Source organism: Suillus clintonianus (genome assembly GCF_016758775.1).
Source record: "Suillus clintonianus strain FC179 chromosome Unknown DEU56scaffold_6, whole genome shotgun sequence".
Lineage (NCBI taxonomy): Eukaryota > Fungi > Basidiomycota > Agaricomycetes > Boletales > Suillaceae > Suillus > Suillus clintonianus.
The window spans coordinates 105,765-128,528 of record NW_024539230.1 but is presented as its reverse complement, the minus strand read 5'-3'; the positions used below and the strand labels follow the sequence as shown (position 1 = coordinate 128,528).

Sequence of the window (22,764 nt, the reverse complement as noted above, 5' to 3'; positions counted from 1 at the left end):
GCCTCAGCGATGTGTGCCTTCTCTGCCTCGGCCTCAAGACGTCGTTCTTCTTCGTCCTTAACGCGTAGGCGCTCTTTCTTCTCCTCCTCCTCAGCTTTCTGTGTGGGTTCCGTTTCTTCCTCTTCTTTGCGTGCCCGCCCGTCCTCCACTGCCCTCTTGACCTTACGGTCGACTAGCTCAGGTGAATCAAGACCCTTGCGGATCGTACTTGTGGGGACCCAAATGTTGGCAGACATGTTGAGGAGCTGGGGATTGGCGCCCACGATTCAAAGGTAGAATCCTTGCTGCCTTGGAATGGTCCGACGGGCCGCCCATGGCTGGATCAATACAACTCCTTGCAATGAGGCTTGCATTAATACTTGTTGGACGAGAAGAAACCTGAAATGGTTGACGTAAGCGACGAATCTAACCCAAACGAATGCGTGTGTCAGACGGGTCTACTCAAAGCACTTGTACTTCTTTTGCATGTCATGGCACGTCTTGTAGTGCTGACATATTATACTCATGTATCCTCTATAAGCTATAGAGACCCTTGGCAACGTGCCTTCCAGCAACAAACTAGAGGGTGTCCAGATAATGTCAAGGACATCTCGCGCATCGTCAAAAGGCACATGGGCGACCGCTGCGACTCTCAGCGTGTGTATATTGTGCTGTCAGGTGGGTCTGTTCTCCCATCGTTCGGTCTACAGTACTTGTTGTCTTGCTATTTGGATATTCTAAGCTTCCAGATTACTCTTTTCTAGTCGATTCTTGAAATTTACTCCGTTCCTTTTTTCTTGCTATTGAAGTGAATTGGCTAACAAATCTAGGCCTTATTGGCTCACTTCCTATGCTAACTTTCAGTGCATCGCATTCCACGCGCGTCGCGAGCCTACTCAATGTTGTGAAGAATATCGCTGACGTCTATGCAAAGTATGTCGTTGTTTTCCCCACGTATGCCCTGAACTTGCAGCTATTGATAGTCCCGAGAAGAATCTGGCATCCCTTCTTTCGTCGGATTGTGGTGCACTTTCTTTGGCATTTATGGACGTGTACATTTTTACGTCAAGGATCCCCAAACCGATGAGCTATTCAGGTCAGCTAGGGCCACTACGTTCACAAGTGTTCAACTTCCTTTAGCTCCAGACGGTGATGAAGTGCATATCCATTGCGAAACGATGCGCATATGTATTGCTTTTAAGCGAATATATACAGCACTTTAACGCAACACACCCTATCGCTAGCAGACAATCCAACAACTGCTTCAGCAACATGAACATTGCCCTATCTCCCTGAGGCTGTCACGGGATGCCGCGATGCCCGCCCCCTTCCCTGGGCTGCGTTTGTACCCCGGCTCTGGTTCACTCTCTCCTAAACGCGGCGCAATATTAATGTATATGACTGAAGCCTTGTCTATAATCGCATCGTTCAAGCTTTCCCCGAGCGTCCCATCTCGACACCACTGCACGACACCACCTACGGCGTTCTAAACAGCTCCTTTGCGCTCCTGGTTGCACGCGCATCCTGCATTGTCGACCCTTGCGCTCGGATCTGAATCCAGTCATTGCACCTGAAGGAGGCCGCCTAGTATTCACATGGGCATTGAGGTCGACGGAAGATGCCTCTCACATTCGAGCATCATCACTGTCTCCGGACCGACTGAGCAATGTTTCCTGGCTTTTGCCCACTATTCAAGTCGTTGCCTCGTATGTCTGCTATTTCCTTGCTTATCTGTCGTATGCAGTCTCTCGTCCCTCACACACAGCTCGTTCATACTTTTGGTCTCGCTTTTCTCGTGCAGTATTGATGTACTGCCAGTTGTAGCTATAGCCTATGTAGTGAACGGTAACAAAAAAGAGGGCGACGCAAAAGTGGCATGATGTGATGTGTTGGTGATATTATGTGATTTGCAAAAAAAAAAAAACAAGAGCAAAAACGAAAAATACACGGCCATAAGAATGCTGGTAAAAATATCGAAAACAAAAGTTGCGAGTGGACAAGATCATGCCACGAGAGAGAGTAGTTTGTCGCTATCCTCGAGCTTCGAAGCAATCCGTTGGAGCCTCTCAGGATCCTTCTCGAATCCAGCACCCCTGAGCATGATAGCCATATAATCAAACGCCTTGGGAGCATCAATGGCGATATCGTCCAAAAGCTCCGCCGTAGGTGTGAATCCCTCCTCAAAGACCTCAAGCGTGCACTGTCCATTGATCATAGCCTGCGCAAAGAAATCGCCCACCAACCTTGCGTCCGCTTCTTTGCTCTCGAGCGCAGACGCAACCAGCTTGTCCACGAGTCGGAAGCGGTGTTCGTCGGGAAGATTGGTGAAGTACACATCCGCCTCTTTGAGATTGCGAACTGCGAAGAACTCCTTTAAGTCTTCATGAATCTTCTTCTTGGCGTTTGCTTCTGACATGATGGTGAGTGAGCTCCCAGGCACTTCTTCCGAAGGAGTCATCGTATTCTCTTCAGCAGTAAGAATAGACCGTGGAAGAAGCTGGAGCTTCCCGGGCGGTACAGGGGTTTGAGGAACACTAACACGACTAAAAGCCATTCCCGGCTTCCAACTTGACGAACGACTGAACTTGGTGGGAGTGTCAGGGGTGAGTTCCGGGTTCTGGCTGAGCATGTGGAACATATTCGAGCTCGAATTTGTCCGTGAAAGTGCCTCACGCTTGCTGTCCTTCTTGCCAGCCGCGAAGATGCCACTTGGACCCATTACCATTGCCATGGGCGCGCCCTTGTTGATCTTGCCGAACTGTGAAAGATCGCCAACCTTGGGAGGCGCCCGTGGAACTAAACCACCTGCAACAGCCCAGCCATCAGGACCGTGCTCTTGGTTGCGATCGCCACCACGTCGAGAGCCACCACGAGACATGCTTATCTGACGGTTGAATGACTCCTTCTCTTTAGCTTCCTTCTCCTTGGCAGCCTGTTAACACAAACATTAATGCAATAATCCTCCACGATGTTAATGTGCCCTACCAGTTCGTGAACGGCAGCGATCGTTGTAGGCGCGGCAATAGCATTGCGGGTGACCCATTTACGATCACGCAACTCAATGACGTCCTACCACGATGATGAGCACAACCGACAAAGAAACCAAAGAATTGCTACCAACCTGAAGCATGAACTGCATACGAGAGCTCACATTTAGGCTCTTGCCGAGCTCCTTCATGCGCGTGAAGTAGACGTCCATATGCGCACGAGCCTTAGGCGTGTCCAGTAACTGGCCAACCGTCTTCAACAGCTGGCACAAACTCTCGATCTCCTCTTCCTCGGGGTACTCGACGTTGCCCAACAGCTTCTTCACACACTCGTGCATGACACGCTCTGTGAGCATCTGCAGCTTGAACAGCTCGCCGATGAACTTGATGAGACCAAGGCCCTGACGTTTCGCCTTCTGAGCAGCGTAGTACTCATCGAAATTAAACTCAGCATCCAAGGTGCCCTTTTTGTTTGCAGCCTTGGGCGCTTGATAGTCAGAAGCCCTCGCCGCAGCAGCTTCCTTGGCGACCCATCCCCGCTCGAAGTCCTCTTGACACCGGTTGAGGAGGTACTTCCGGAAGAGCTGACCACCTGCAATAGGCTTGCCGTCCGAGTTCTTGATTCCGTCACCCTGCACCTCCGGACTGATCTGCTCCATCATCTTTCGACAAAGCCGTGCATACATCTCGCTCCAAGCAGGCTCATCGGTTGCATGCTCAAACACCACCCGGATGACTAGGATAAGGGTCCGCCCGTCTTTCTCGTCCACACTCTTGTTCGCCCAGTGGATGATCTGGTCTGAGATAGACTCGAACTTCTCCATCGTAAGCTTGTTGAGCAACGCCTTGACCTTACGGTTGAGCAACAACGCGTTGACCTTACGGTCGACCAGCTCAGAATCAAGACGCTTGCGAGTCTTACTTGTGGAGATCCAAATGTTGGCGGCCATGTCGATGAGCTAGATATTGACGCCCGATATGCCAGATAATACATGGTCTGTTCGCCTGAATAGCTATGGGATTGTCCGACGGGCCGCCCATGGCTGGATCATACCCATTAACACTTGCTGGATGAGATCGATGAGAACTTAAAGCCCACACGCTTATGTAAACAACGAACTGTTCGTAATCTGAAATGCATTGCTGGTACCTGATGTACTGCTAGCTGTAGCCTATGCCGCTGTAATACTGTAGTGAATGATAACAAAAAAAGAGGACAAACGCAAAAAAGTGCCGTGCGATGTACATATATTAGTTTGCAGAACACCAAGAACGTACGCAATACGACCAGAAAACGAACGAAAACGAAAATGCGATGAGAATGCAGGTAAAAAGAACAATGTATCGAAAACGTGAGATGCGAGTGTGGAAGATCAAGCCACGAGAGAGACTAGCTTGTCGCTATCCTCGAGCTTCGAAGCAATCCGTTGGAGCCTCTCAGGATCCTTCTCGAATCCAGCACCCCTGAGCATGATAGCCATATAATCAAACGCCTTGGGAGCATCAATGGCGATATCGTCCAAAAGCTCCGCCATAGGCGCGAATCCCTCCTCAAAGACCTCGAGCGTACACTGTCCATTGGCCATAGCCTGCGCGAAGAAATCGCCCACCAACCTTGCGTCCGCCTCTTTGCTCTCGAGCGCGGACGCAACCAGCTTGTCCACGAGTCGGAAGCGGTGCTCGTCGGGAAGATTGGTGAAGTAAACATCCGCCTCTTCAAGATTGCGAACTGCGAAGAACTCCTTTACGTCTTCATCAATCTTCTTCTTGGCGTCTGCTTCTGACATGGCGATGGGTACAATCTCAGGTTCTTCTTCCGAAGGAGTGGTCGCGTTCTCGTCAGCAGCAAGAACAGACCGTGGAAGGAGCTGTAGTTTCCTACGCTGTACAGCGGGCTCAGGGACACCAGCATGACCAAGATCAAGGCTGGGCTTCCGACTCGACGAACGACTGGGCTTGGCGGACGTCTCGGGGGCGAGCTCCGGGTTCTGGCTGAGCATGTGGAACATATTCGAGCTCGAATTTGTCCGTGAAAGTGCCTCCCGCTTGCTGTCCTTCTTGCCGGCCGCGAAGATGCCACTTGGACCCATTACCATTGCCATGGGCGCGCCCTTGTTGATCTTGCCGAACTGTGAAAGATCGCCAGCCTTGGGAGGCGCCCGTGGCACTGAACCACCTGCAACAGCCCAGCCATCAGGACCGTGCTCTTGGTTGCGATCGCCACCACGTCGAGAGCCACCACGAGACATGCTTATCTGACGGTTGAATGACTCCTTCTCTTTAGCTTCCTTCTCCTTGGCGGCCTGTTAACACAAACATTAATGCAATAATCCTCCACGATGTTAATGTAGCCTACCAGTTCGTGAACGGCAGCGATCGTTGTAGGTGCGGCAATAGCATTGCGGGTGACCCATTTACGATCACGCAACTCAATGACGTCCTACCACGATGATGAGCACAACCAACAAAGAAACTAAAAAATTACCACCAACCTGAAGCATAAACTGCATACGAGAGCTGACATTCAGGCTCTTGCCAAGCTCCTTCATGCGCGTGAAGTAGACGTCCATATGCGCACGAGCCTTGGGCGTATCGAGCAACTGGCCAACCGTCTTCAACAGCTGGCACAGACTCTCGATCTCCTCTTCCTCGGGGTTCTCGACGTTGCCCAACAGCTTCTTCACACACTCGTGCATGATACGCTCTGTGAGCATCTGCAGCTTGAACAGCTCGCCGATGAATTTGATGAGACCAAGGCCCTGACGTTTCGCCTTCTGTGCGGCGTAGTACTCTTCCGAATAGAGCTCAGCTTCCTCCGTATCCTTCTTCTCGTTAGCATCCTTGGTGGCTTGATCATCAGATGCCTTCGCCGCAGCAGCTGCAGCAGTGGCTTCCTTGGCGACCCACCCCCGTTCGAAGTCCTCTTGACAGCGGTTGAGGAGGTACTTCCGGAAGAGCTGACCACCTGCAATAGGCTTGCCGTCCGAGTTCTTGATTCCGTCATCCTGCACCTCCGGGCTGATCTGCTCCATCATCTTCCGACACAAACGTGCATACATCTCACTCCAAGCAGCTTCATCAGTCGCCTTCTCGAACACCAACCGGATGACTTGGATAAGGGTCCGCCCGTCTTTCTCGTTCACACTCTTGTTCGCCCAGTGGATGATCTGGTCTGAGATAGACTCGAACTTCTCCATCGTAAGCTTGTTGAGCAATGCCTTGACCTTACGGTCGACCAGCTCAGGTGAGTCAACGTCAGGTTGAACCTTGCGGGCCGTGCTTGCGGGGACCCAACGGTTGGCAGATTGTTCGAGAGGTACAACGGGCTCATAGCCAGCGCCCAGTATAGGTGCAACGCCATAGCCAGAACCTTGTCCTTGCTGGGACATCGGTGTCTTGTTAGCGTCACCACGCTTCTCACCACGTTTACTGCGCGTGCGGTTGCCATGCATGGGATGACCAGGGCCACCCTGACTAGGCGTGCGCACCATGGGGGCGCGGAATTGAGCGGTGGCACTGCTAGTTGAAGCAGAACGGACGTTGGATGACATGGCAAAACGTTCCTCGCTCGTAAGCTTGCTTCCAGGCGACTGGAAGTTGCCCATCTGAAAACCGCTTGGAACGGATGGTTTCTGGAAGCCGCCGATACCCAGGCCGACAGAAGCCTGACGAGTGGCAGAAGGAGGCATCGCGCCAGAGGCATTGCGATGACGTCCAGAGCCACCGCGGGCCATGGCAAACGAAGATTGATCGACGGGTTCAATGCCGAGGACATCGAGAGCAGGAAGGGTAGGCGGCTTCTCCTTGCAGATGTGCATGAACTGCATGAGGAAATCGCGATCGTATCTACGCAGAACCATGGATCAGAGACTCCAAGTGAAAGAGGCAAAACCACAAACCTGAATCGGCCATCGCTGACGTTCGCATTGAGTTCAACCTTGGGGCTCTTGATACCTTCAGGGTACGCCACGTCGCTGAGTTTCTCAATGACACGTGCGGTGAGGAGCGCGGAAGGGGGAGGTGCAGAAACATCTCTTTTCGCTGAAGCAAGGTCAAGAGGGCCAGGGCGTCTTCGAGGAATCTCAGTGGGAGGGGGCATCGCAGAGGTATCTATCCGAAGTGACTCCTTCAATTTCTTCCCACCATCGCCGTTGAGCTGAGGCTCAGGAACTTCGTCGTGCTCGGAGACTTCGCCATCTTCTGCCTCTTGAGACTCGCTGGCTGGTGATGGAGTCTCAACGACATCATCTGCTTCTTCAGCTTCAAGCTGAGCTTCCTCTGCCTTGAGAGCGTCTTGCTGTTTCCGTTCCTCCTCTTCCAATGCGATACGTGCTTCCTCTGCCTCCTTGCGCTCAGCCTCAAGACGTTCTTCTTCCTGCTCGCGCAGGCGTTCTGTCTCCTCTTCCTCAGCTTTCCGTATCCGCTCCTTTTCTTCCTCCTCCATGCGTATCCGGTCTTCCTCAGCCTTCCTCTCGCGTGCAGCCTCCTCCTCCTCCTTTCGCTTAGTCTCTTCCTCTTCGTCGCGCTTCTTCTTCTCTATAGCCTCTATCTTCGCACGCTCCTCGGCATCCTTCTTCTCCTGCTCTTTCCGCGCATTCTCCTCGCGCGCGCGCTTCGATTCCTCACTCTCAATCCGGACCGAAACCGAATGTTGCCGTCGGCTGGTCACAACAGGCGATGCGGGTGGGATAGGAACGGTTGGTGGTTGGGGGCTGTGCTTCTTCAGAGCATCAAGCGTCACTTCCATGCCATCCTGACTTTTGATGGTCACTTTAGCTGTGGAGCGTCCGCCAGGAACGAAGTCGCGGGCGTTCGTGTTAAGGCGAGGTGCGTTGGCGGTGGAGGGTGTTGGCGGTGGGGAGGATATGGAGGGAGGCGGTTGAGGCGTATGAGGGGGATGCGGTGCAGCGTGTGCCATGGTGGGTGTGCCAGGTAATTGGGGGGCTGCGGGACGAGGTGACATGGGAAGGGGTCCAGGTTGATGGGGAGGAGCGGCATGAGGGACATGTTGCTGATGAGGTTGTTGGTGCATATGTTGGGGGGGCATAGCATAATATGTCCAAGAAGGTGGTTGTTGACCATACGGATCTGGCATGTACTAGCATCACGTTGAGAATATGGTTGACTTATAGATATATGAAACGGAATACTAACATAGTATGGGGCCCATGGCATGGGCTGCATGGGCATCTGCTGTGTTACACCTCCAGGGGGGCCTTGATGTTGGTGCGGAACCATTCGGGGACTGGCAGGCATAGGCTGGCCACCTGGACCCCCTGGCCCAGCTCCCTGTCGAGACTGGCTTTGAACGCTTGGCACTGCACGAGGGAATGCAGGGGAACGTGGGGTGCCAGCAGGCTGCTGCGGTTGGCGCATGTTGGGCACGTACTGCGAATATGAATGTGTGCCGAGTTGCGAAGGTTGCTGGGGCTGTTGTGACGAAGATGACGATGGTTGGTGATGTGAGGGCAAATTAGAGGGCCGGATGGAAGGAGAGGATGTGTCGGAAGACGGCTGGGAAGAAGATGACGAGGGAGTCTGGAAGAGCTTCGCAATATCTGCTTTGGATGGTTTGGGCGTTGATGCGGTTGACGTTGCGGCTGTTGAGGAAGGAGTACTCGAGTTGGAGGGAGTTGATGATAGGGAGGGTCTTGAAGGTTGCTTCGACGACCCTGTGGCCGATGCGGAAGCTGAAGTTTTGCCATTTACATGGTTGGAAGACGTAGCAGGTACGGATCCGAAAGACTTTACGACTTCGGTTTTTACGGCGGGAATGGCGGCCGGTGATGAAGATAACGGGGCCGAGGCATCATCTATTGATCCAAAAACAACGGATGCTAACAGTAACAGTTAGGTCTGGACATGGTATCAGTGTGAGGATGAAATCAGACCTGGTCGTACTACTGATCCCACATTATTTCGAGGGACTGAGACGCCATCTTTTACGGACACGCCCTGGCCTAACGCACTTGGACGTCTCGAGTGAGAAGTAGCTATTGGAGATGCAACATGGGTGGGAGCGGGAGACTGCGATCGCGGGGAAGGAGCTGAAGATGAACTGCTCTGCGGCGGGCCCTTTGCCCAAGCTGACTGCGTCGGGAGCGGCGTCGGAGTCTTTCCAGATGAAGTGGAAACCTTGCTCATTCTACGAGCACCAAAAAAAACGCAGAAGGCGCGCAGAAGGTAGTCGTCAGTAACAGCAAGCATATAATGAATTGAACTCACGAATTTTCGAAGTAACAGATATTTTAGCAAGCAGTCGATGATTTGTTGCGCGTGTTGGTCGTCAAGTATGACCTGCCAGCAGGCGAAAACAAAAGATCAGTTGGATGAAACTTGGTTCTGTCTATGAAAAACGAAAGCCCGTCGCCGTCAGTTGCGATCTCGGCAGGTTATAAGGATGTCTTCCTGCTATAGCCTGAGGCTGTAGGGAAACGACGGAGTACAACAAGTGCGTGGGACTCGAGCCAAAAAAATGCACCCCTACGATGGACCCCAGAAACCTCATTTGGTCCCCGTTCACTCAGTCGGCAAATCCACGTTTTTATTGTTTACAAACTAGAACCGACGACGGAACCGTGCTTTTGACAGTGAGCTCAACCACGTTATTATCCATGAGTCTGTTTGACGTCAGGTCCACGTCTCAAGCCCAACGTTAGCTCGGTTACAGGCAACGCATGGTCGACACAGACTGCTCGATGTCGGCGATAACAGCAAAGGATTGTCACACCAATTGAATGGCAATTATTATCGTAACCGGTACCGCAAGTATGTATCGCCGCAATGAGTCACGGGGCTAGTTGAACGTTGAACCCTCCAAGGGTTCGCAAAGCTGCCTGCATTCTTCGCTTGAACCCTTCTGGACCGTCGTGCTATTATGAGCGACTCTAGGTTGAGTCTAATATGGACTGTTTCAGACTCATGGGCCTCTTGTACTCAAACTCAGCCTCTGGTCCCTGCCAGTGGGCCTTGCCGCTCAGACGCAGCCTCGTCATCGCCAGCACAAGATATTTGTATTTCAATCGCGTGTACAGTATCACCGTGACGAGATTTCGATCCTGGGGTCGATAATTTCGTCAGTTTCTTTCTTATCGGATCGCATGCGCTTTATTGGGTCCATTCCGTGCAAAAGTTTGTCGCGCTGAGCTCAGGCGTCTAATATATATTTACGTTCTATTCCTTATCCAGGCAAACTCTCCTCGAGGGACACAGACGGGTCTTCATACCAGGCTACTTGTTGTTTCTGATCGGTTTAGCCGATCGTTCCATATGGTAAGACTATTCTAACCTCTCAGTCGTTCACAGGGAACCCTTCGATAACCGGCTGACGAACATCCTGCAAAGCGTTACTCTCTGCAGTAGATGCAGGCAGATGTTGTCACGGTTTGCGCAGCTTATTCATCGCTCTCATTGTGACTGGCTAGGATTGTTACATTCGTGATGACTTCCAGTAGCGTTGAATGTGATTCGCCAGCCGGCATGAGTACGGGTTGCGACGCCCTGGTGATTTGGTTCTTACCTGATACAGATACCGAACTTTCAGCTCTGTGCGTGCGTTATCCCACCCACTTTCGCAGTGGATACTCGATTCCTGCTGCCAGCCCAAGTTCCGAGTCATTAGACCTAGACTTAGAGTCAAACGAGATGGTGCAGAAATACGGAGCGGTGCTCACAACGGCGGCTGACGCAATCGCAGGTGATAGCGAGCACAGTGCCCTTCTTGGAGGTAATGCTACTCCTTTAGTAACGCAAAGGGAAGGCCATGGAAACATACGAAGCTCCGTGAACAACCTCTCAAATGTGAATAATAGTTTTTCGCTTTTGTTTCGTGTATACTAACGACTTCTACCAAGGTCGGCCCTAATATCATCGCCATGTATCCATCGCTATTGGGCAGCTGGCTATCGTCCTGCTCATCATATTCTCGTATTCACTGCAAGTATTGGGAAATTCGGCAGTAATACGTATTCAACGTACATAGGCTTTGGGTCTGATTGCGACGTGTGCCAAGACGCGACGGTGACCAACCACCTTTCAGTGAAGAACGTGAAACTTCAAAGGGACGACAGGAGGCAGCATTGCAAGTTGGTCACTCTCACTACGCGCAAATTTTCCTGGAACCTGCGAGACATTGGGCGTTGAAGGTTTCCTGGCAGCTTGCGCATGATCACATCGGACACTCACCGGCGCTCACTCCCAGTGAGCACTGGCTGTGCTGGGAAAGGGCTGTGTATGTCGAGGTGTGTTGGTAGAACTGCTTGATCCAACCGATGATGAGAAAAAATGGCAGGTTTTTTGTATGCCGGGGCATTTGTTTTCACGATCCAGCACATGAGCGCATATTATTACTTGCTTGTTTGTCCCCCTTGGGGTATGCTATCTTGTGCTCAGAAAACAGTGCAATGGTGATAAAATGCTGAAACACGTTGAAAGCATCTGTTGTCTTGTTACTTAAGCTTAAGTCCCGCCCCGCACTATGAGTCTATGAGGTTTCAAATGAGTGTGTTGCGGCATTAGTAGTAATGGAGGCAGACGCGGCTTCACGCACCGAGAACTATAATTAGTAAGGCAATCGTTTGAGTCTCAGATCTTAGCAGTGGTAGTTCTTGATCCATTACGGTAAGTACGACTTTTTTTCTAGCGAACGCAGCAAGGTAAGTGCCGCAAAAGCCTTGTGGGATGGCGTTCTAGAGGACGCACAGCAGGTGCGCTTGAGTTTGATCCTCGTTGTGCAAGAGCCCCGGATCTCGCTGACGATATGTAATTCACTGTCAGGCGATTGGACTTGATCCCTCATCGGACTCATCGCTGCCATGAGGTTTTGAAATGAAACATGCGGCACTTCACGCCTTGCAAAATTTTGGTAAGTTGACACCCTGATTATAACAGAGTTGCGCCAGCAATGCCATCCGAAACAAATAGCGCGATTAGGAAAGCTGTTCTTGCTGAGCTCGCCGACGTGTCACTGCGGTTTTTCAACACAAACACAAGCTGTTATGCGATCACGAAGCGCAGAAAAGGACATTCTTGAAGCCAGCACCGAGTAGTGGGACGTCAACAAATTCTTCCAGTACGTGATGTTGTCGCACAAATGGAAGCTGCTGTTACCCGATATTCAGGACGATAATAATTTACACCTTCGATCCGGTCCACACCATCATTAAATTACAGAAATGTAAAACTCCTCGCCAATGAGGACACTCGGAGCAATACGTGTCGTATCGAGAAGTTACATAACGTCGAGCTCAAAAGTCACTCAGATCAGCATGTTCCTGTGCATCACGTACTTGTTGGATGTTTCCAGTACACGGAGAGCGAGAGGGTGGCCCAACTGACATCACCGGCTAGGTCGACTCACCCGAAGCACCCTGTTCGTGCATCCATCCGTGGAGCTATATATTCCAACTGCTTTCCTCTGAGTCCGGGACAATAGTGAGTCGGAATATATTTCGCCAACGGAAACTCTTCATACAAATCATATGGACTATTATGCAGAGATACAGTTTGATAATCCCGTGGACTAATATATAGTGACTGTATACAGAAGCGTATTATTGGATCTCCTTGTCGTATTGGGGCAGCCATTCTCTGCAATCTTGCTCAGGCGGTTGCAGAATATAAGAGGGTCGCATGTGACCACCAGATCACCACCCACTGAGTCGATGATATGAATAGCGTCCTGAACTCGGTCGAAGTTAGAACGTTAAATACTTACACTTTAGATGCTATACACGAAAAAATGGGAGTACTCACGCCAACGTCGTTGGAGGCAGCGAAAACCATACGAGCTTGATGGGAAGTGAAAAATCAAAGAGAAGAGATAGATCACGAATTTGAAGTGATGATAGACTTTCAAGTTCGGGTCAGTGAATCTGGGTGTGTTCTGCTAAGTACGAGGAGGCCATTTTATATGAGAGAGTAGAGACAAAAGGGTTCATACGATACTAAAAGTGGCGAGAAATCAAAGGGAGCGTTACGGTGGCATCAAGACAATGTTTAATTGTGGAACCGTGATGAAGTGATGGGCACGACTCGAGCGCTGTCATGAAGACTTGCGCTGATGAGCGTTCGGTGGTTTCGATGTCATTCGGCGTGGCTCGGAGAATACTTGGAAGCAGCGGCAAAGGGGAAGAGAGTCTCAGGCTTGTGTGGTATGGCGGCGGTTTGAAACAAGTTGGCCTGCCATGACCTGAAAAGGCAGCTCGGAGTCACCCTGCTTACAAACATGATACTCACCTTGAACTGACACGCCGTTTCTCTCCCGGGGAGTCCTCTTTCATAACACTCTCTTAGGATGAAGTATACTGCAGCGAAGCAAATTGACGTCTGGTCCTCGTGTCCAGCATGTGCTGATGGATCATCATGGGTTTGATAGTTCCAGCGATCAGCGTGGAATTACAGATACCCTCGTTTTATAATTTCTGCGCGGTTTCTACGCGTTTCTTGTATAGAGGTTGATAAAAGAGCGATCAGATCAGCGCGGCTAGATATGCTGCACTGCTAATGCATACCACGCCATGAGGCTGGAACTTCGCGACTGGTTTTAACCATACCAATTGTTCTTCGCCCGTTCCTAATCATGATTCCATAATTGCCAACTTCCTTGACCACGGGCGGCCCTGGGCTAGAGCAACCCAGCCTTCGTACACAAGACCCTGGAACCCCATGACCTCCCTTATCGAGCATGTCCACAGTTTCACACAAAGTTATCGCCCAGTCACGGACCATCCTCCCAAACAAGTCATTGCTAGACTCGAGGTAATATTAATTGATTGACCAACCGGTATCCGGAATATCATTGTCCCTCACTTCCAGTTTATTTAGTGCAAGTGCAGCCGCTCTCAGTACACACTATGTGAGCCTATTTTGCCTCTGATTTCGTGATGAGTACTGATGCATTCTAGGATGGACGTAGATCCCGAGTCTGGCTTCCATGTTCAATTTCATGCACCCCAGCTGGCACCGATGCACATTCCGGGCTGGGATTACAGCAGCGTTCCAGAGCTCGTTGTGAGTCTAATCGCCATCGACGCCATCGATGACTCTCACTTTAGATTTTCCATCTCCTTCCATACACCCAAATCGTCGTGCATATGACCCTTGGGCTCCAACTGAAACCAATCTCCATATCCATCTGCTCTTGTTATTTGATTCGTCGTGACTACTATCCCCCAACTCAAGGACTTACCTGGCTGTGTGCCTGCCGAAGATGCACTTGCTCTTACAGAGCTCCTCCACAGTCTGCAGTCTGCGACCACTCCCGCCGATATCGAACGCCATCTCCGAGCGCTAGCTCTCATCTGGGAAGATTACTACCTTCCAAAGTTTCCCATTCCTTTCTTCCAGGTGCGCGTTGCCGATGTACGCGCGGCCGGCGGGTCCCTCAGCACTGCTCTCCCACTCTACGACGAGGCGCGTAGTTCGGTGGTATCTGTGGGCTGGGGCTAAAATATTTTTATTAATTTGCTTTTTCTTTGGTGTCACACCACAATCATGTTGTTTTTTGGCTCTTGTCTTTTAATTCAGGTTCTGCATGGTATCAATGGTCAGAATGGCGCGGCGTTTGCTCAGTTCGTGTCGACAGTGCGGATGCTAGCGCAAGGTGATACGGAGCAGCAAGGTGTGATCCTGCATACGCGCTTCACGACACTCTATATTTACCACTTGATAGCTCGCAGCACCGGTTCCCTGACTTTTTTCCAACGCTGGAAGCCTGCGCGCGAGCATGCTAATCCCTTCAATTGGCCCATGCTCCCACCAGCGTCAGCCGACATCCTAGCGGCGTGGCGCACTAGTCCATACCAGAGACAGTACCTTAACTACATCTGGATCAAGGCACATCACCTCGAGGGCACCTTCCACTTGGCAGGGGAGGTGAGTCGTCCAACCGCAGATAACCAAACGCAGAATTGGCGTTGCGGTTGAAATGGTAGTTATGGCACTAATGTTTCTGTCGACCTAGTCTGCAGATGCACTCACTCATTGGGGTTTTGCCCCCCACCTAGTGCGATGCGATGCTAGAAGCGATCTTAAAGACCCTGAGGCCATCATTCAAACGCTAACTGACCTCGAAGACGTAAGCCCTTTCCCATTCTTATTTACCATCTTCCCCCTCTCAACCTGTCCCAGGCTTTCTCTGCCACCATTCCATGCCATGAGCGTCCAGAGCTCCTGACCCCTGGACTGGTACAGGCTGTGCATGCCAAACTGATGCGCACATCAAAAGTGAAGATCAACGACCCAATGGTCGGAGGCGTGCATTATATCAATGCAGGATTCACTCGGCAAACAACGCAGAAGTCAGTGGTGAGACGCAGTCAGCAGTATAATCTCGCATTTTGCCCTGCGGAGCGCGTGGACCAGCAGCTGGAATATATCTGTCGAATGGGGAAGGTGTGTGGGGTGTTTATTCGCAGGACTCCGCGTGGCGCTTTGCGTCGACTGGGGTACTGATGGTGAGATACAGCAATACATTGCGCGCTGGAGGAACCCGTTTGCAACGGCTGCTTGGCTCCATGTTACTTTCGTGCGATGTCATCCATTTGATGTGCGTTTTCCTTCTTTCTTCATTCCTTGTGATCTGACTTGAGTCGTGACACAGGACGGAAATGGTCGCATGTCACTCCTCATTTCGTCTATCCCGCTTATGCGTCATGGATTCCCGCCGCTCTGCATCACTCCGTCGCTGAGGAGTGTATATTACGATGCGTTGAACATTGTGAGCGTTCGCTACAGTTTTGTGCTCATTCCATTTCTGTTGAGCCGTTTCGTCATTCTGCTTTGTCCCCGTGTTTCACTTTTTTTTTTTTTTTCATTTGCTGTTCCGTTCTGAGTTGTAAAATTTTGTCTTGTCATCCCACACGCTACACTACTTCCTTCCCACCTATACCCACACCAGTCAATGCTGACATCCTATAGGCCTGGGAAGGTGACTTCCAGCCCCTTATCAACTGCTTCGTAGACTCGATGAACACGAGTCTTGAGGAAGTACAACAGATTATGGGAGGTGTTTAATCTCCGTGATCTGTTATTCAGGTCGAAGAAGATCAAGTCGTTGCCCGCTCGGCGAGTTGGGCGTTTCTATCACCACGGTCCGTTTCAAAAAGTGAAAAAGAAAGTGTAGAAGTGTTTTACAGTAATGCGTGTCTTTGTATGCGTTCTTTTTGGCGTTTGTTCGCATCGTTCGGTAGTGGATTAGGAATCTTTAGTATATTAATCCCTTTGCCTTTGCTTCTTATCAGGCTCATGCTATACTCCTCCCCCTTCCTTTCAATAGCTTCCTCGCAGAGTTACCCATCCCCATTAACTTCATGATATCAGTCCCGTTACGATCACTTTTCAGTGATTCCAAATACTAGTACCTCGCCATGGATGTATGATAGCTGTCGATTCTATTAAGTATTTGTTAAAGCGAAGGATCGGCTCATATGAGGATTGCAGCTGATCGCGAGTCGCGAAGAATTTACAAGTCATGGGGAAGCTCAATGATTCACTGATCAGTGAGTCAATGATCCATCACCCCTGCGGGCTGGGCCTTGTGCCGTCATTCTGAAAAATCTGCCGTAACAGGACAGCTTCCCCAGCTACTCCCAAAAGCAAGGTTTACGCCAAGAAAATAGGCTCTTCATGTGAGTGTGATCAGTGCGCCTTCAACATTATCTGGACATAGAAGTGATCCACGACCAATCCGACGCAGCACCATCGCCGCTCCATAACGACACTTGGAGTGTAATATTAGAATTAGCCAAGTCCCTTCAAGTTCAAGTTCGCCGAACCGCCATGGACTCCACTCCAGCCTTCTCGTCATTCTTCTTTGAGAGATATAATCCGTTGTATCGTATCATTGACCATAAGGAAACGACTATAAAGAGCCGTTAGGCTTTAAGGTGCACTTTGATCTCGAGTAGTTATCCTTCCGTACACGCAGGGATGTTATGCGTGCTGTGGATCCTCTGCGTCTTAGTAGTATGTCAGCACCGAGGATGAAGACGAGAATGACAGAGCATGACACTTCACTTTCCAATCTGCGCTTGTCATGAAGACGAAGATTTGCAACAAGATAAGCTGAGATATGAGAGCAAGGGTCAGAGCCTCACGATTCGCTAAGGAGGTAGGAAGGGGAAGGTTAGGTTCCGCCAGAGCGGGACGGGAAGGGTATCCTTGTGTGTGATCTGGATTCTGTATCCAGAAGAAGAACAATTGAACAAAAAGATCGCGATCGAAAAAAACAGACCTTCTCAGAAAAACGCGTTCTGATAGCGATAGTCTGGGACAGTGTGCAGGTCACCAATCACTGAACCCGTAAGTTATGCCACACATGCTGCAGGTGGCCTGCGCTGTCACGCACATTTTACCGATAGGCACCAAATATTGCGTGGAAATCACGTCAAAGGGCAAGCGAACAAAATTTCCGAGGATCCGATGGAGTGAGGAGAAATATAGGTGTGTGTTTCGCCGATCGGAGACGTTCCACGGTATCAAAAGAAATTGGAAGAAGTGCTCGACTGCATCGTGCAAGCTGCAAGTGAATCTGAAAACTGATCGTTGCGCTAGTATGTTATTTCACTGCATCCCTTAAATTAATACAACATCACATGAAGATTAAGAACACCGAGATCTACATCATACCTTAGCCAAGATGTGGGTATGTACATCAAACTCCAGACGCAATGCGCAAGCACTCCCCCACCCCCACCAAAACACCCTATTCCATCCCCTTGGCAGCCTTCACAAACGCACGCACCTTCTCCTCGTCCTTCCTTCCTCCCACTTTCTCAAGCTCACTATCAACCCCATCACGCTCAACGCCCCCGCTCACATCCACCACCCACGGCTGCACACGCTCAACCGCTTCGCGCACGTTCAAAGGATTGAGTCCACCAGCAAGGATAAGGGGGAGAGGGAAGGTGCTTGTGCGTTCGTCATCGTCATTTTGTTCTCCAGCACTGTTTACGGCGCTGCTCAGGGATGCGCTGATGCTCACGTCCGGAGAAATAACAGGCACCTCGCCCTTCCTCACAAGACCTGCTGCGAGCGACCAGTCGAGAATGTTTCCCGTACCACCGCTGGGAGACGAGGACTGAGCGGAGGAAGTGGTGTCGAGCAGGATAAAGTGATGATATCCGGGTGTCGTGAGCATCGCGAGGGGATCTGGAGATGGAAGAGGGGCGGTGTGAGTTTCCTCAGCCTCGTTCCCCTCGCTTGTGCTCTCAGGATTCTCTTCAGGAGCAGACTCCGGCGCTGGAGGAGGAGGCACCCCGCCCACCCTTATGACTGGGACCCCGATGCTCCTGGCCCACTCGATGGGTTCTGAGCCGTGCAGCTGCACTATGTCGAGGCCAACGTCACGCACGACCCGCTGAATGAAGCGCAGGGGCTGGTTCTGGAAGACTCCAACGAGAAGGGGCCGCACCTTGCGCGCGTGTGATGGAATGTAGGAGGCATGGGTGTGCGATGTGAACCACGGAAGGGGTAGATTCGAATTTTCATCTTCAGCCTCACCCTCATCGTCATCGTCATCAGGAAGCGGGAAGGCGTTGCGCACAGCCAAAGAGATCTCTCGCGCAATGTGCACGGTCACGCGGCGCTTTGAGTTGGGGACAAAGACGAGGCCAAGGAAGTCTGCGCCAGCATTTGCTGTGCTGAGGGCTTCGGAAGGGGTGAGAATGCCGCAGATTTTTACGAGTGCAGTAGGGGGGGTTGATTTTGGGATTTCGGGTGAAGAGGGGGATTTTGGAATAGGCTCATCCCAGTCCAATAAGTTTCTTATGAACTTGCCCGTATCTTCTGCGCGCATGAGTGATTCGCCGACTAGGACAGCCTTCACCCCCTGCTCCCTATACGCCCGCACATCAGCGGGACTCTTGATGCCACTCAGCGCACACAAGATGACCTCTCCAGTTTTACCTTTCTGCTCCAGCACCTCTGCGACGCCCGAAGTCGTGCTCATGTCAACAACAAACGAGTGTAAGTTCCGGTTGTTCACCCCAATGATCTTGGCCCCAACGTCGAGCGCAATGTGAAGTTCGGATGGAGAGTTTACTTCCACCAAAGGTTCCATGCCGAGGGTCATGCTATACTCGAGCAGTGCCCGTGTCCTGTCCTTACCCAGCATAGCCACGATGAGAAGAACACTATCTGCGCCAGCCAGGCGGGCCTCCACAACCTGATACTCGCTGAGGACAAAATCTTTCCTGAGCACAGCGGGCCTGCAATCTAGCCCGTCGATGGCCGATCGGACGGCCCGCATGTCCTCGAGGTGGCCGTGGAAGTATGTTGGTTCTGTGAGCACGCTGATAGCACTTGCACCGGCGAGGGCATAGGATAGTGCCATGTGTGGGGCAGATGTATGTGGGGCAATTGATCCGGCGCTCGGCGACGCGCGCTTGATTTCGGCAAGTAGTGCCATCCCGTTGCGCGCTTGGAGCAGCCGCTTGGAGAGGGATATCGGTGGAGGTGCAAGGTGCAAGGAGAGGTGCGCGTTTAAGGCTGGGAGGGTGAGCCCCGGGGTGTTGGACAAGATTTCGACGTCAGAGGTGCGTTTTTGTGCGATTTTTGTGAGGATGGAGGGGGCAGAGGACTTGGCGGCTTCTGTGGTAATGGATTTGGACTTGTCTGTGAGAGCTTCATATGGGAAGGGCGGCATCTCTGGATCGTTCACTTTAGCGTGGGGGTTCTCCTCCCAAGTGCCTCCTTTTAGGGAGAGGAAATTCCTAAGGAGACCTTCACCCTCCTCTGATAATATGGATTCTGGGTGGTACTGTACAGCTTCGACGACATAGGTGCGGTGGCGGACGCCCATTATGACACCCGATTCAGAGGTGGCACTGGTGACCATGAGACAAGGGGGCAAACTAAGGAGAGATGCGGAGAGGGAATGGTATCGGGTGCTTTGGATGAACTGCGGGAGGGAGAGGAAGATGGAGCGGGCGTCATGGGTGATGGGGGACAGCTTTCCATGCTTTATTTCGCCGGCATAACTGAAGGGCAAGGTGTTATTTTAGAATACAAGTAAGATGATGACTTTGGACTGACCCGATTTCACCACCATATACATCGACGATACACTCCAAACCCATGCATACACCCAAAACTGGAACTTTACCTGCAAAATACTTGATTGCATCTCTGGACACACCCGAGTCAGTCTTTGGGTGTCCAGGACCCGGGCTAATTATAAGACGGTTGATGCGGAGAAGGGGGAGCTGGTCTGCAGTGAGGGCATTGTTACGGATGACAGTGACATGTGTGCCGAGAAGTGAGAGTGATTGGTAGAGATTCCACGTGAATGAATCGAAGTTATCGATCATCAGCGTGTCTATATCGCCAGAGAGCGTTGCAGGCAGCGGAGTAGGCGTCATATTGACCTTGGACAAGGACTATGCAACGAACAGCGCGCTTTAGCAGTACTTGCTATTTAAACAATTGAGTCAGTCACGACGATCAGCCAAATCAGTAATATTGATCACGTATCATCTTTAAAACTCCGCTCGGCTGTGACTCGTCCATTTCACTTATGCCTCTTTGTACTTGATTATGGTTTCTTTTTCTGCTATTCAATTTTTGTCTTCTCGAGAACGAGCTCGGCGTCGTACTTGGTCATGTAGACTGTAGATACACTTTTCTTTTCTTTTTGAAAGTTTCATTCCGTTCGGCAGTCTCCACATTGCTGATTCAGAATCAGTTTCAAGGGAATCATTTATTCGGGTCTGGCACACCTCCGAGTCCAACATGTACGTACACCTAGGCCTGAAACCGACCTGAAACCACTGGCACAACGTCATACATAGTATGCTCCACTGACTTCCCACGAGTTCGCGCATTATCTCAGTAAAGAAAACGGACTCGTAGTCCGGAGCGCTGAACGGGTTTCAAAGAAAAAACCTAGCAGGCTTCGTATTTTCATCAGGTGAAAGAATTGCACTTTTGGGTGGATGTGTCGTAAAGTCATATACCCCTGAAATGCGCGAACTCTAGACTTTTTATAATATCACATAAACTTGCACTTATCTCCAGAAATTTACACCTCGGCTCTACGAAAGTTCAACGACTTTTCCAAGACTAGGGTAGATTCCGTTGTCAACCAGCGAGAGATGCAAGCTTGAACTTCGAAGTTTGCGACCAATATCAATCCAGCGTGGACCATCGATGATCGCCGCCCTTTGCGACTTGCCTGCCTCGGGAGCACAAATCAATATCAGAATCAGCGCATCCATTGTCATGTAATTAGACGCACCATGGCTATCTTCCAGCTGCTTCAGATGACGCTTATCATATAGAACGGGAGGCTCTGGCCGTTGATGTACCCAGCCCCACACGAGGCACGCACAGCACAACACATCAAACTGAATGCAAGGCGAGTCCCTTTCGCCCAAACGGACGCGTGGACTTCAATTCAGCCTTCTCGTCATCCCTTCTTGTTGGCATAATGTAAACACCTGTCCAGCTAATGAGGCAATGAAAACCGTTATCGAGAATATGTATAGCGCGCTTACAACGGCTTGTACATCAATCCATGATCAGCTGAGTGTCGCTTGGAGTGCTTCGACCACGTATCCGTCCAGAAGTCATGATACTTGCCTGGTATTTCAATGACCAAGAGATGGTTCACCTGGAGTGTTTTATGTACACCCCGCTTAGCTATAGTATAAGAAGAATGTATCAGAATAATTTTTCGACTTTGAATGACGCACAGTGTGAAGATCGTGCATGTCTTCAAAGTGACCCGTACTAGAGCCTACTTAGAGCCTACTACCCGCACTGCCTATTTTGCGAATCGCCGTGACCCATTGCGGTTCGTTCCTCGGTGATTATTACTTCCGTGTGCTCTGGATGGTATTTAGGCGGTATATCCCATCGGGACGGCGAGTTTAAAAAACTAAATCGGAATAGATTTATGAGAATTCCAATTAGGTTTGGGAGTTGCCTCGCCCCGTCCTTCAAATACCGTGGGACCAGTCCGAAGGACATTATCAGTTCTTCAATTTCAATGTTTATTAGTCGTCCCCCTAGTACAACCTAGTACCTACCAATACTTGCGTAGGCACTGCCCGGCCTTACACGTGTTGTACCGCGAAATTGTGACACTGCAAATGGCTGAGCCGGAAGGCATACCACAGCCTTGCATAGCACATATGTGCCTAATTCCTGCAAAAGTTGTATACGTTTGTGAAATTTTGATAGGTTGATTGCACGGAGAGATATACTGGTCGATAAACCGTGATAGCTCGGACGGGCAATTTACTGCCATGGATGCCGAGGCTCCAATAGCATGTTTACGTTCACCGATGAATAGCTGGAACTGCAATCTGCGCTCGTCGGCGTTGCAGTGGAAAAGTCTCTTGAAAATGCGCAGTCGCAATCTGCCGCAGCTGTACTTTTGCAGGGCTCGCCTTGTGACATGAATGAATCTGAGGTAAAGACAATTAATACGAGGATAAAATAAAACTTTGCTGACGTCTAATATTCTTGAAAGCCTCGGCGGGTCTACCAGGTGACAGATTATATTCTCGGGTGGCAGAAACAAGACCAAAGGCGCGTGATATTGAAAGGGGAAAATTTGTACCCAAAGGACGGAAGTTGGTTTATGCGCGAGAAAGTTGAACAGTTATTGCGGGAAAGCAAGTCTGATATTAGACTCGTAACCATTCTGCCCACGCGCGACATTGACATACCAGGATCCGTGGTAGTATATAAGACAGGCTTGTCACGAGGCTAGGGCTTATATGGGAAACGATCAGAGAGTTACTGCGGTGTGAAAACCCAAATGAGAATACCTGTCTTGCGGAGGGGTGGTAAC

At 50.7% G+C, this 22,764-nt stretch overlaps 7 protein-coding genes across 7 annotated transcripts; 3 read left to right on the top strand and 4 right to left on the bottom strand.

Annotated features, from left to right (window-relative positions):
* Window positions 1-1,906: 1,906 nt before the first annotated feature.
* On the bottom strand, window positions 1,907-4,017 carry DEU56DRAFT_878892 (ARM repeat-containing protein). Its single transcript, XM_041356055.1, has 3 exons — window positions 3,101-4,017; window positions 2,965-3,048; window positions 1,907-2,911 (listed from the first exon to the last, which is right to left on the bottom strand). The coding sequence occupies exons 1-3, from the start codon at window positions 3,914-3,916 to the stop codon at window positions 1,982-1,984; spliced, it is 1,830 nt and encodes a 609-aa protein (XP_041213650.1). The 5' UTR covers window positions 3,917-4,017; the 3' UTR covers window positions 1,907-1,981.
* A 69-nt stretch (window positions 4,018-4,086) lies between these two features.
* Window positions 4,087-6,935, bottom strand: DEU56DRAFT_773545 (armadillo-type protein). The gene is made up of 4 exons (XM_041351568.1): window positions 6,866-6,935; window positions 5,459-6,812; window positions 5,323-5,406; window positions 4,087-5,269 (listed from the first exon to the last, which is right to left on the bottom strand). The coding sequence occupies exons 2-4, from the start codon at window positions 6,791-6,793 to the stop codon at window positions 4,340-4,342; spliced, it is 2,349 nt and encodes a 782-aa protein (XP_041213649.1). The 5' UTR covers window positions 6,794-6,812; window positions 6,866-6,935; the 3' UTR covers window positions 4,087-4,339.
* An 883-nt stretch (window positions 6,936-7,818) lies between these two features.
* On the bottom strand, window positions 7,819-9,426 carry DEU56DRAFT_773544 (uncharacterized protein; the record flags this gene model as incomplete). The annotated part of the gene is given in 4 exon segments (XM_041351567.1): window positions 7,819-8,051; window positions 8,064-8,803; window positions 8,858-9,111; window positions 9,192-9,426. Coding segments are annotated over 2 exon segments (972 nt in total), but the record flags the coding sequence as incomplete, so codon positions are not given.
* Window positions 9,427-10,237: 811 nt separating this feature from the next.
* DEU56DRAFT_471299 (uncharacterized protein) lies at window positions 10,238-11,105 on the top strand. Its single transcript, XM_041346389.1, has 2 exons — window positions 10,238-10,766; window positions 10,820-11,105. Exons 1-2 carry the CDS (start codon window positions 10,407-10,409, stop codon window positions 10,925-10,927), a joined length of 468 nt encoding a protein of 155 aa, XP_041213647.1. The 5' UTR covers window positions 10,238-10,406; the 3' UTR covers window positions 10,928-11,105.
* A 2,694-nt stretch (window positions 11,106-13,799) lies between these two features.
* DEU56DRAFT_773507 (fido domain-containing protein) lies at window positions 13,800-16,351 on the top strand. The gene is made up of 9 exons (XM_041351566.1): window positions 13,800-13,976; window positions 14,148-14,378; window positions 14,493-14,586; window positions 14,638-14,840; window positions 14,929-15,042; window positions 15,096-15,359; window positions 15,433-15,513; window positions 15,568-15,684; window positions 15,885-16,351. Exons 1-9 carry the CDS (start codon window positions 13,860-13,862, stop codon window positions 15,978-15,980), a joined length of 1,317 nt encoding a protein of 438 aa, XP_041213646.1. The 5' UTR covers window positions 13,800-13,859; the 3' UTR covers window positions 15,981-16,351.
* A 1,319-nt stretch (window positions 16,352-17,670) lies between these two features.
* Window positions 17,671-20,326, bottom strand: DEU56DRAFT_868619 (phosphoribosyl anthranilate isomerase; the record flags this gene model as incomplete). Its single annotated transcript, XM_041355503.1, has 2 exons — window positions 17,671-19,945; window positions 20,001-20,326. 2 exons carry the CDS (start codon window positions 20,324-20,326, stop codon window positions 17,671-17,673), a joined length of 2,601 nt encoding a protein of 866 aa, XP_041213645.1.
* Window positions 20,327-21,191: 865 nt separating this feature from the next.
* On the top strand, window positions 21,192-21,638 carry DEU56DRAFT_471153 (uncharacterized protein). Its single transcript, XM_041346387.1, has one exon. It carries the CDS (start codon window positions 21,315-21,317, stop codon window positions 21,558-21,560), a length of 246 nt encoding a protein of 81 aa, XP_041213644.1. The 5' UTR covers window positions 21,192-21,314; the 3' UTR covers window positions 21,561-21,638.
* Window positions 21,639-22,764: the final 1,126 nt, after the last annotated feature.

What these genes read in the sequence shown, in the direction of transcription:
- DEU56DRAFT_878892 (XM_041356055.1), bottom strand. Translation starts at nt 3,916, where the DNA reads ATGGCCGCCAACATTTGGATCTCCACAAGTAAGACTCGCAAGCGTCTT. An exon ending in GTATGCAGTTCATGCTTCAG is followed by an intron (nt 3,049 to 3,100) that starts GTTGGTAGCAAT and finishes TCATCGTGGTAG; the next exon opens with GACGTCATTGAGTTGCGTGA. An exon ending in TCGCTGCCGTTCACGAACTG is followed by an intron (nt 2,912 to 2,964) that starts GTAGGGCACATT and finishes TTGTGTTAACAG; the next exon opens with GCTGCCAAGGAGAAGGAAGC.
- DEU56DRAFT_773545 (XM_041351568.1), bottom strand. Translation starts at nt 6,793, where the DNA reads ATGCAGTTCATGCACATCTGCAAGGAGAAGCCGCCTACCCTTCCTGCT. An exon ending in GTATGCAGTTTATGCTTCAG is followed by an intron (nt 5,407 to 5,458) that starts GTTGGTGGTAAT and finishes TCATCGTGGTAG; the next exon opens with GACGTCATTGAGTTGCGTGA. An exon ending in TCGCTGCCGTTCACGAACTG is followed by an intron (nt 5,270 to 5,322) that starts GTAGGCTACATT and finishes TTGTGTTAACAG; the next exon opens with GCCGCCAAGGAGAAGGAAGC.
- DEU56DRAFT_471299 (XM_041346389.1), top strand. Translation starts at nt 10,407, where the DNA reads ATGACTTCCAGTAGCGTTGAATGTGATTCGCCAGCCGGCATGAGTACG. An exon ending in CCGTGAACAACCTCTCAAAT is followed by an intron (nt 10,767 to 10,819) that starts GTGAATAATAGT and finishes ACTTCTACCAAG; the next exon opens with GTCGGCCCTAATATCATCGC.
- DEU56DRAFT_773507 (XM_041351566.1), top strand. Translation starts at nt 13,860, where the DNA reads ATGCATTCTAGGATGGACGTAGATCCCGAGTCTGGCTTCCATGTTCAA. An exon ending in ATATCTGTCGAATGGGGAAG is followed by an intron (nt 15,360 to 15,432) that starts GTGTGTGGGGTG and finishes GGTGAGATACAG; the next exon opens with CAATACATTGCGCGCTGGAG. An exon ending in TGCGATGTCATCCATTTGAT is followed by an intron (nt 15,514 to 15,567) that starts GTGCGTTTTCCT and finishes GTCGTGACACAG; the next exon opens with GACGGAAATGGTCGCATGTC.
- DEU56DRAFT_471153 (XM_041346387.1), top strand. Translation starts at nt 21,315, where the DNA reads ATGCAAGGCGAGTCCCTTTCGCCCAAACGGACGCGTGGACTTCAATTC.